At 46.1% G+C, this 12,089-nt stretch overlaps 1 protein-coding gene across 1 annotated transcript in view; it reads right to left on the reverse strand.

Annotated features, from left to right (window-relative positions):
• TMCO1 (transmembrane and coiled-coil domains 1) overlaps positions 1–11,596 on the reverse strand; it is a gene marked incomplete at its 5' end in the record, with an annotated part of 19,626 nt that extends 8,030 nt beyond the window's left edge. The window contains 4 exons of the mRNA XM_010158317.1: positions 2,664–2,731; positions 3,387–3,433; positions 7,560–7,619; positions 11,477–11,596. Of these exons, the coding sequence (XP_010156619.1) occupies positions 2,664–2,731; positions 3,387–3,433; positions 7,560–7,619; positions 11,477–11,596 (295 nt within the window). The remainder of the gene's footprint in view (positions 1–2,663; positions 2,732–3,386; positions 3,434–7,559; positions 7,620–11,476) is intronic.
• Positions 11,597–12,089: the final 493 nt, after the last annotated feature.

Below are 12,089 nucleotides of genomic sequence, written 5' to 3' on the forward strand. Positions count from 1 at the left end.
TCAGCGGTAGCACCCCGAGGTACCTGCTTTTAATTCCAGCAGGTTTTCACTGTTATCATCAAGGGGTACCCAAATGAACAGTTCTTGCTCTAAGACTGAGAATTGATTGCATTGAAGAGTTTGATGAGAGAAGACTGAGACACACAGAAGCTAAATTTCTCTCCCAGGAGAAATCCCACCTGCTTGGAGGCCACCACTGCTACAGATCTCACTGTCTCAGAGTATCTTTTAAGCCAGAGAATCACTCAGCTGCTCATATTTAGCACAGCATTCTGCTTTTTGGGTTAAAGTAGCCTTCCTGACACTTCGGGATCCTTCCAGCATGGTCCACCCGCTGCCCCGTTACTACAGGCACTCCCAGGGAGTGAGCCAGCCATCAGAGTCATTTCCACTTTGGCTGAGCTGGCACTTGGCAAAGGTGAAGTGCCCAGCCACGGAGCAGCAGCATCTCTGCAATACCTGTCCACTGGCAGCACACTATGGTAATCCCATACAATTCCTGCCCCTTTTGTCCCTCACAGCAATGAACTCATTCAAGAACAGGAAGAGCAAGCAAATGAGGCTACAGCTATTGCGGGTGTCAGCCACCCTTTTCATACCACACCCACCATGCCTCCATAGATGACCTGGCAGTAGCAGCTTCCCAGAGGGAGCTTAAGAGCCTCCTGAATTCATGACTGAAGCACTCTCCTCCCGAGACAAGCAGCTGCACTTTCTGCTATGTCAAGAGAAAGAGAGCACCTAAGTGTTTGGGTTTAAAGTAGCCTCCTTCACACTTCCGTATCCTTCCAGCACGGTCCACCCTGCTGCCCCATCACTACTGGCACTCTAAGGAAGGGAGCCAGTCACCACGACGATGACTGATTTCCATTTTGGCTAAGCTGGCACTTGGGAAACCATTCTGTCAGCTTCAGACAGCGCAGGTAGAACCCACCAAAGCTGCTGTTCAGCTAAAATGCTCTAGCCTCCTTGTGCCGAAACCAGGAGCTCCAGTTTAACTGTCTAGTTGCAAAGGCCAGACAGGCAAATCTTTAGATTTTAATTCAACAGCCTCAGCTAGCAGCAAGAAAGCTATTCCGATCCCAACAATCGGTGAGGCTCCCTGGATACTCTCGCTGTTCACATTCGCCCTACGGAAAGAGGCAGTTAAAGGAAAGATCTGTCCAAAAGCTTCATGTCAACTCTGTGCCCAATAGCACCATCTCTGTGGGCAGAAATCTTCCAAAGATGAAGACAGCAAGTAAACTTGGTGGTCTTAAAAGGAGAAGAAACCAATAAACAGATTTTTTTTTTTTAGGTTAACATCTACAGAAGAAAGAGCAACACAGGACTGGACCAAAATCAGTACCTTCCTAAAGCTCTTAACCTTACAGTCCTGTAGCTCTTGTCAGTCGTAGCATACTCTGAAATGCCTCTTCCCACCCTAGGAAAGTGGGCAGAGTAAGGTGGGGTTATTTTAGTTTGGTTTTCAGTCTGTTCCAGGGGCAGAGGTAGTGGTGGTGCTTGTATGGCATCCCAAACAGCTAGGCAAGCACTTGGAGGCCTCAGGTACAGTACTTTAAACCCCCAACCCCAGAGGCTGTGTGGCTGGGCACATGACTCACGATGCACCTCCATCCCTGCTCAGGGCTGCAGTGAAATGAGACATCGATGACTTCAGGCTATACCCAAATTTTAAAGTCCTTCAGCGCTGTGTTCCTCTGCTCAGCTTCACAGCATTCCAGAGAACACTAGAAGCTGAAGTCTGACTAAGCTGAATACATAAAGAGTCCACACAGTGGCACTTGTGTTATTACGTTACCCCCTGTTTGCAATTCACCCACCCACAGATCTACAGTAAAATAACAACTAACTGTATCCTGGGGACTGCCAGCACAGAGACCAAAGGTTTTGGTGCTCAAGAACGTAAATCCATGTTTGCAGGACAAGTATATTGGCCAGCTATTAAGCAGCCTCCCAAAGGTTATATTAACCATATTCATGTCATCTTCAGGTTTAACAGCCAATGGGAAGTTTCCATTTCAAGACTGAATCAAGTTGTAAAAGTCAAGCACAGTCTTTCAGTTTTGCCTATCTGAAACAAAGCTGTCTGTAACCCTGCACACCAGTTTGGGCATTTTTTGTCTTTTTTTTTTTAGCTAGACATATCCCAGGTAATTTCTAAAGCAAAGGAAAACTAGAGCCCATGCCTGGACCTGTTACTATCTCGACTCTGATCACCTGAAGTAGGGCAACAAACTCTGCAATTATAGCTCATTTCTAAGGGCAAGGGAGCTGACCCAGTTTTGTTTGCAAGAGCATTCTTTGGTCACACCGTTACAGCAGAGCCAAAGCAGCTGAAGACTGTAGCTGCTTGTCTGACACCTACCAAGCTTGCCCTAACTCAAGATGCTGCAAAGCAAAAAGGATGTTAGAGTTCTGCCTAGGTTGAATGCAGTTTGTTCGATTTGATTGCATTCAGCATGCAGTGCTCCCTCCTGAGCAGAGCATGCGTGTGGTGACCCAACCACCACGTCTTCAGGCGAAAACACTGGTCTGTTTTATATGGACTAGTTGTGGTTCTTGGAGGGACTCTGCCACTCTAACACTCTGGGTGATACAGGGAAGGTAGAGAATATATTCACCACTGAAATTTAAGAAAAACCCAGAAAGTTAATACTTACATGGAGTTAAACATTCCCATCAAGGCAGTGAAGCAGAAGCCAATGGCAAACATGGATTTCATCCGAACCTGCAAGCAGAAAGGTCAGAAATAATCAACATGGACCTATGCTGAAGGATTATGGGCTCAGATCCTTAAGAACAGGCTTTATGCAACATCACTGGAGTCTAGGAGGAAAAAAAGATGACCTAGAAGGCCAGAGGGATTGTAAGAGTGACCAAACTTCCCTTTGGGAGTTCTCCAGTCAACACCTGAATACAAAGGCAGCCACAGAGTGGACCACTGATGTGAAAAGCTGCTTGGGGGGGGGAAACACAAACCAAAAAAAACCACCACACCAAACAACCCCACCCCCACCCCAAACCAAAAAGTGCTCAAGAATTGTCCTGTTACCTTCTACAGGTTGGTTTTTCTCCTTAAGCCTCTACAACCAACCAGCAGGTGCTCTTTATGAAGACAGGACTTACAAGAGAAATTCAGACAAATTCTACTTTGAAAACCTCACGGAGACTTATAAAGATGAAAATAGCTAAGGTTGGGCATGAGATCAGGGAGTAACTGCTGGAGAACTCTGTGGCTCACACTAAAATCTGCAGCTATTAGAGATGATCCAGAAGGACATGTCAGGAGAAAAAGCAGCTATGTCTGTCAACCGAACAAAGTTTGTGTGTTGAAAAGCTGACTGAAATCTTCAGCAGTCAGGAACCGTACTTAATTTTCTTACCATTGAAAGGTCCCTGTTGTTATTCTTCAGTTTCTCTTCTTGTCTCTCTGGAAAGAGAAAAACAACAACAGTTATAATCAGTTACACCAGCCTAGAAACCAGAGTGTTTTCATTTCCAGGAAGACTTAACCTTCTTGGCTCTCCAAACAAATAACACTTCCAAAACCAACTCCAGCTCTCTATGCCAGACAGCTTAAAGTGAAAACCCGTACACAGGCAACTGCTGCTCCATCACAGCAACCTGCAGCAAAGCAGGCACAAAGGAGGAGGCGGCCAGAATCACACATTCAGCACTTTTGAAAGAAATGCACAGAATGTCAGATTTGCTAACTCAACCGACAGAGCAGCACGAGCAACGCTGCCAGAAAACAAAAACAGCGCCGCTACATCACGCTTCCGAAAGAGAGCGGTCTCCGTTTGCTGCACGCCAGGCACACCGTTATAAACACGTTACACAAGGATTTCATTTTGGAGGTGTCAGAAGGGACTCCAAAACCTTACACGGAACCGGGAGCTGCACTGCAGCAAGGCTAACGTCCTGCTGGTCTTAGTAATGAATTTTGGACTTTGTCACAGCTAAAAGATTCACCAAAGCGGAAAAGTGTTTTCTAGATTAATTTCAGTAATGTCTGTATTACTATGCTTTGCAGAGAATACTTAAAAATACTACTTTGGGAATCAGAATGGTTTGGGTCAGTGGGGACCTTGAAGATCATCTAGTTCCAACCCCCTGCCATGGGCAGGGACCCCTTCCACTAGCCCAGGTTGCTCCAAGCCTCAGCCAGCCTGGCCTTGGACACGTCCAGGGATGGGGCATCCACAGCTCCTCTGGGCAACCTGTCCCAGCGCCTCCCCACCCTCTCCGGGAAGAATTTCTGCCTGATATCCAATCTAAACCTCCCCACTTTCAATTTAACCCCGTTACCCCTTGTCCTGTCACTACAGGCCCTTGTAAAAAGTCCCCCCCAGCTTCCTTGTAGCCCCTTCAGGTACTGGAAGGTGCTATAAGGTCTCCCCGGAGCCTTCTCTTCTCCAGGCTGAACAAGCCCAACTCTCCCAGCCTGTCCCCATAGCAGAGGGGCTCCAGCCCTCGGAGCATCTTCCTGGCCTCCTCTGGACTCACTCCAACCGGTCTATATCCTTCTGAGGTTGGGGGCTCCAGAGCTGGATGCAGAACTGCAGGTGGGGTCTCACCAGAGCAGAGTAGAGGGGCAGAATCCCCTCCCTTGCCCTGCTGGCCACACTTCTGATACAGCCCAGGGCTTTCTAAGTCTGTCCTTAAGTCATCACTAACTTCAAAAGATGCCCAGCTGTCTGGGAGAACATTTTCCATGCCCCTCGCTGGAGGGCTGCTCTGGCCTCAAGCATTATCCCACCACCCATCACCTTTCTTGTCCCGCATTCTCATCACCCCTTGTCCACTGTGCTTCTCTCAGACTGAGGATCCAGAGGGGCAGCCAGGGCTTGGAAGCAACACCTAGTTGAAGTATGGATGCTTCCTCATCATCCACATCCAAAGAACAGCATCAGTGAAGAGAGTGGGGGATGCAGAAGGACTCTCAAGGGCTACCCAGCATGCCAGCTGTCCAGCAGACCCCTGCTGAAGTTTCAGTACAAGAGGGCCACAGCACAGCAGCTCAATTATCTTTCAGGCCCCTACCAAATACAGGGACTCTCAGTAAATGTTACCAAAAGCAACACCTCTACCCACTTTCTTAGAATCCTCACCACTACTTGCAATTGCTCCTAACGACAAACCATCCCCTCTGGCAGGAACTTTCCAGACACCTGCTTCCTGACTCAGGTGGAGAATTCTGTTTGGGACATTTCAGCAACCACAGGCCAGCTCTTCAGGAGAAACCACAGGCCAGCTCTTCCGGAAACACGTTTGGGACATTTCAGCAACCACAGGCCAGCTCTTCAGGAATCACATTTGGCACAAATACTTGTTTTTTCCCCCTCCGCTACATAACTAACCATCTATTTAGATGGGCTAAAGGTTACACAGCGATAAAGAATCCAGCCCTGATCCTCCAATATACCTGACCCGTTTCTCACCCATTTCTACAAATTCAACCCAATCAGGCTCCGGGTGTCCTACCACCTTACACAGATTGTCTACTCCTGCCCAAGTCATACATAAGCAGCATTTAAGTACTTTACTACAGACCTGCGTAGAGGCACAGAGAAAGAGGACTGGGTCAACAAGCAGCACCCTGGAGTCCAAAATCTCATTCTGCTCATGGGAACACAAACCATGAAGATACAGGAATACAGCAATAATATTATTTGTCTGCATTGGTTTTTTGGGGGTTTGTTTTGCTGCCTGCCCAGTGCTCATGTGGACCCCTAGGAATGTCACTGCCTTTTCTTCTAGGGGCACACAGATGCAGTAGCAGAGTTCAAGCTCACAAACACACTCTTTAAGCTGTAATGACAAAAGGCTGCACCATAATGGGAGAAGTGTGCTGTTCCAGCAGTGTGAGAGGTGGTTTAGACACAGCATGAGCGCAGTTGGTTCACCTTACACCTAAATAAGAAGCTTCATAAGTAGGAAACACCAGATTAAGCCTTGCACCTTGTGCACACGCATGATTCGTCCCTGACGTAACGCCACACACGCCCCTTCTGCCTTATTCTGCGCACGAGACAGATGGCAACCGAGGTAGGTCTCCACCAAGCTGTGCCTTATCTGTAAAGCCTCAGCTTATTTGGTTTGGGGTTTTAACTAGAATGGTAGGAACCCCGGAAAAGTAAATTTGCTGTTACAACACCACCACATCTTGCAGAATGATCTGACGTCCAGTAAGTTACTGGGATCAAAGATTCCAAAAGAAGTTAAAGTGAGTCATTTTCTGGATATCCAGTTTGACATTTAGGGCCTGATTTTTCAGAAACACCAAGAATTTGGCTTTGCCTTAAAACAAATGAGACACTGACGTTGTGCTGCACTCGCAAAAAACCAAAATCAGTCTCAGTGTTAGGCTTGGCCAGCATGCATCACAGCAAACAAAATCAGTGGTCATTTCCTAAGTTCTGTTCTTAGTCCCTTTGTGCTTTGTTTTTCATTTGCAAAACAAGATTATTTCAGTGTATAAAAAAAAATGGTAGAGCATCTGAATTCCTCAGATTTTGCTGTTTATTAGTTTAGTCCAAGGACAAGTAAAATATTCGCTGCTAGGAACAGAGCTTGGATGGTGCCTCGCAAAAAAAAAAAAATTCATTGCCACATATTCAGAAGTGACCGTATCCAACAGCAGCACGTAGTATTCATCCCATGCAGGGATTATTCCAGATCAAGAACTGAAAATGCACGAGAGGAAGAATTTTGGCTCCTGCCCCTCCAGGAGTCTAATGATAACAGGTTTCATACCTAGGAAGAACTGTTTGAAGATATGTTTGCAGTTATTCCCAAGCTTTGTACAGATCAAATGACTAATCCAGCTACCTGGTGTTACAGAGGAATGAGGAAACCAACTCCCAGGAGCTCTCAGAAGTGTTCTCGCCGTGAGTTCTGTAATAATTTAACTGGGCTTTGCTGCACGATTTACTTTAGAGTCTTGCAGATAACACAACGTTCTAAAGCTCATGTCCATTAAACATCTCCCATGTTGCTCTTGCATAGTTCAATACTCAAGGAGTTACCTTTACCCAGGAAGGCTTAAGCTTATTGACAGTGAAAGAGAATGGAAAAGTAAAACACTAAAAAAAAACTGAGCAAAACTGATCTAATGAACTTGAAGTGCATCTAAGCACAGTTAGAGTTAACATGCAAACACCTTCACCTCTGAAGTATTCAAATGAGGGGAAAAAACCCAAAAGATTCAAAAATTAGTGTCATATAGCTACTGCAAGTTGACAGTGCACTGCAGCAAAGAGCTTTGACAACAGAAGTTAAAACCAGTCATGGATATAAAGGCTGAAATTGGAGAGAAAGGCAACCAGTTCAGCAACAAGTGCTGCTGCACTTCCCTGCACTTGACTAAAGCCATCAGGAGGCTAGATGTCTCCTGTCCCTAAGGCATAAGTATTCATATTCCAGCCATCAGGCCAAGAATCAGCTCTAGTACCACTTGAAATAAATACTTTTCAAGTAAGGAAAGGATCATCACTCCTTTAAGTTTCCCAACTTTCCCTCATTCTTGGGCCACCACACTCCTCTCCCAGCCTTACCTATTTTCTTTTTCTGCTGTCGGCCTGCTGATTCAGTTATCGTTTCCTTCTTCTTTTCCACTGCCAAGCAAAAAGAAAGACATTCCATCATTTCTACACAGGGATGCCACTGCCCCCTTTCCACACACCAAACAAAACATTTGATTCCTTTAGAGAACAGGGGCACACAAGGAAGCAAGGGATAAGCAAGAGCATGTTTAGAATTGACAAGCTGCAAAGACCCAAACGCTTAAAAATAATCTTAAAAATTCAACCCCCTGGCTGAGACACCAGAATATTTAAAGGGTTAACTTCATGCTCTGTCAAGAGCCCACTACATTGTTAATTGAGCAGTCTGGGGACAATTTTGGCTCAACGACCCTTGCTGATTTGTCACTAGTACTAGACAGTACTTTTGATTCAGCAAGTGTAATGAAAAGAGCTTTGTGGCAAGCTCCGCTCCCGATTATCTGCAGTGGGAAGCAGAACACAGGAAAGCCTGTGTTCTCGTACATCCCTTCTTCACAGACAGGCATTCTCAGGGGAAATGCTGTCCAAGCAGTCACTCACAGCCTTCCCATTCTTCAGTTCATTAGCACTGAAGCATTTCCAGTATTTTAAAGGAGGAGCCTAAGCCCAAAGTCACTAAGACCCCAAATCAGACACCAAGTGTCTGCAAACAACTACCACCCTGGCAAAAAAAGGCTAATGTAAAGTCAGTGCTGTGAACTGGTACCACAGGAAGCAGGCTGCTCATCTGCCAACGCTCTTCTGACAGCAAGAGCAGCTTTTCCAGGGAGCAAGAGACAATTTCAGGGCAAGAGTACTAGAAGGAGTGAGGATAATAAGGCATGGCTATGGGCTAACAGACAGCAGCCCTTTTTTACTCTAAACTCTGTATCTGTACAACTCATCAGACTCGGCTCCTTGTTTGCTCACAGAATCATCTCAGAGACCTGAGCATTAAGACTCTTCTCCCACACAAAGCAGTAGCTCAGCACATACCTTCTAGCCTTAATTTCAAAAGGCAGGTGGAAGGCTGGCTACCTTCATTTCAAGTCACACAATTTGAAGCACTGCGTTCCGAAACGCCGACACGTGCGACTCAGAACTGCCAAGAAAACCACACTAGCCCAGACAAGCTACCCAAACATTGTCTCTTCTGCGGTAATACAGCAAGACAGTTGTTTTGTTCCAAAGAACGAGTATATCTCTGATGGGCAGGCTAGCACAAGGGGAAAAAACAAGGAAGTCAGCTCAGAGGGAATGCTGGAGAGAGGTGCCAGATGACAACACAACCCACGCTCACAGAACACTCTCTCCATAGCCATCCTCATGCCAAATCCAGCTGGGGGATCTCAATCAGTCCATCCCAACCTCACGGCCCCCAACTCTAAACCCAGCTGGACAACACTGACTCTTTTCAGGCCTACCTACTGCTCCCAATCCTAACAGAGGGCTCCTCCAGACCCCAGCTTCACTCTGGACAGTGCTACTGAGCCTTACGCCACCCCTGAGGAACTCGACAGCCCAGATGGCTTCAGCAGAACAAGTAACTGCCAGGCAGTCTCACAAGCCTGCCCGTGGGAACAGATGTGACAACGCAGCAGAAATTCTAGAGACTGCCTTCAGCCTTGCAAACTTACCCCTACGTTTACCTCAGAACACTAACTACGATCGCCGCCGCAGCTCAGACCGTGCTGTGCCTCTCAGTAGAAACCAGAGGACAGGAAGGGATGAGGGACTTGAGTAACAATGTCTGCTCAAACAGCTACTTGTCCATTTGTTTTTGCAAATCCTAAGGACTGCTAGGACTCTCAAGGGAGAGCTTAAAAGGTCTCGAATGTTTTTTCCTGTTTCAGATGTGTTAGATAACAGTTGAAAGGTGTGGCTCAAGTGGGCTACTTTGCAAGTTGTCTGTAAGCTGTCAGGTCAACCAGCTGTCCTTAGCACAGGAGGGCAAAACATAAAAAAGCGAAGTGAATTTTAGTGACTCCTTATTCAGTTTTACTTTTTTTTTTTTTGCTGGGGGTGGGGAAATCAAAGGAGGAGGTAAGAAACTAATTCAGATGCATGAACCTCACATCTTTCCCTTTGCAGATCATAGCCTAGATACCAGGAGAGCTACAAAACCAAACAGCATTAAACTCTTACAGCAATCATTAAGCCGCAGAGATTAAGCCTTACTAACTGCTTTTGGAGTTCCACAGCACAAACATACCAGCACATTAAGTTTTCAGCTGGGTTTCAACTACTTCTGTAACTCACTCCGCTGGGGCTAATTCTACCCGACACATTTTTGTCAGCCAAGTGGGACTAAAGCGAGCCAGGCAGTGATACAACCCCCAGCCGATACCGGTGCGATGACAAAAGCCCCTAATTTAGGAGCTGTGACACAAGCATGACTACACTTCAACTCTCCAGTCTTATTCCAGCCTTCTCCTGGGCAAAACAAACTGAAAAGAAGGCGTTTTGATGTTCGCTCACACACTAAGAATGCTGACATCGTGGCAAAATATTTAATAGAATCACAGACTGGTTTGGGTTGGCAGGGACCTTCAAAATCACCCCACCCCCCCTGCCATGGGCAGGGATGTCTTCAGCTGGATCAGGTTGCTCAGAACCCTGTCCCACCTGACCTTGAATGTTTCCAGGGATGGGGCATCTCCCACCTCTCTGGGCAACCTGTTCTGGTGTTTCATCATAAATACTTTTGCTTTTCATCTATTCTAAGTATACACTTTATTAGATTAAAACCTTTACCCCTTGTCGTATCACAACAGGCCCTGCTAAAAAGTCTGTCCCCATCTACTTATAAGCCCCCTTTAAGTATTGAAATGCCACAATAAGATCTCCCCAGAGCCTTCCCTTCTCCCGGCTGAACACCCCAACTGTCCCAGCCTGTCCCCATAGCAGAGGGGCTCCAGCCCTCGGGGCATCTTTGTGGACTCCTCTGGACTCGCTCCAACTGGTCTATATCCTTCTTATGCTGTGGTTTCCACAGCTGGATGCAGCACTCCAGATGGGGTCTCACAAGAGCAGCGCAGAGGGGCAGAATCACATCCCTTGACGATCTGCCAGGTAACAAACACCAGCTCACGTTTGGCCCAGCTGCTGTGTGCTGCCTCTTACTGCAGCGACTCGTAGGGTACATACAGTCTGAAAGGTCAACTGAACTTTACCTCTGCTCCTTGGCTTCCGATTGAAACACTCCACGCTCAGACCCTCCTGTTTACCATTCCAATGCATACTTCTAACTGCTCACTCTCAGCTCCCTTTTCCCTTCCTCCTTTATTCAACCCCTCCCAGACCTCTCAGATACCTTCCCTAGGAAAACAACTTGGGATTCTTTTCCTACACAATTTACTTGTCTCCAGTTTACACTAGTGTAATTTTTTCTATCAGCTAATAGCTCAGATTTTTCTCTCGTGACTTGCTCTTTACTCATTCACCACAATCAATCATCACTTTTACTCTTTACATAAAATGCTTTCCTCTCATGGTATTCATTATTCAACCCTTGTTCCTCCTCACTAAGTAACTCAAATTCACCACTGCCCCTGAAAAGCAGAAACTGCATCTTTGCACTTTATTTCAGGCACCTCAAGGAATCTACGTATAGGCACTGGCTACTCACATTCAGACAGATGCCCATACTGATCTCTTGCTCCCTCCTGTCCTCCATCAAGTGGGGCACTTCAGACAACACAACAGGTCTTTGTGCTAGCCTTCCCTCCAGAAAAAGATAAGAATTAGGGGCAGAAATAATTCCTCTCAGTACAGATTTGTGGAACTTGTGAAATTAGGTTTCTATGAAATCCAAGCTGAAGAAAGACCTCTCCCTTAGCACAAGAGGCAGATATTCAATTTGACACCTGCTAAAGCAGGATGTAACATGAGCAGCAAGACACATTCTCTGACACCCAAGAAGTACTTACATTTCTTGCTCTGTTTTTCCACTTCAGCCTTTAACCTCTTGTACTTGTCTGTTCGATACACCAGCACCCAAGTTATACCTGAAACAGATACCCAGCAAATAACTACATAAGTAAAAACCTCTTTCAACAATATGGATACAAGTTGGTAAACACATACCCAAAAAATACACACCATGTCTACAAAGCCACCTTATAACAGAGCAAAGGTACCAAAAATCACCAGGAAGTTATCACTTCCCTTCAAACTTCTTTCTCAAGTTCTGTGTAGCAATAGTGCCTATAAAATAAAAGCCTTTAGAGGCTACCAGCTATCTGACTGAGCACTGCTGTTTCGTGGGACTCAGGCAGTTCCTTGACACTCACATCTACCGGCTGTTGCTCATCTTAAAACCAGGAGTTAATTAAGGCAATAAACATCTGCATTCTGCGTTTTCATAGCACCTAATTAAAGTCTGAGGAAGAATTCCCACTCCTACCAGGACCTGCCTGTTAGTAGTAGCACATTTTAAAAAGGCAAATAGATATTAGACTGTAGAATCTCTTGAGGTCTCCTCCACCCTAAGTTCTCGCACTCAAACACAACGAAAATAAGTTGTGCCACATGTGCAGAACC

The sequence above is a fragment of the Eurypyga helias genome, unplaced genomic scaffold, assembly GCF_000690775.1.
Source record: "Eurypyga helias isolate BGI_N326 unplaced genomic scaffold, ASM69077v1 scaffold7989, whole genome shotgun sequence".
In the NCBI taxonomy this organism is placed as follows: domain Eukaryota; kingdom Metazoa; phylum Chordata; class Aves; order Eurypygiformes; family Eurypygidae; genus Eurypyga; species Eurypyga helias.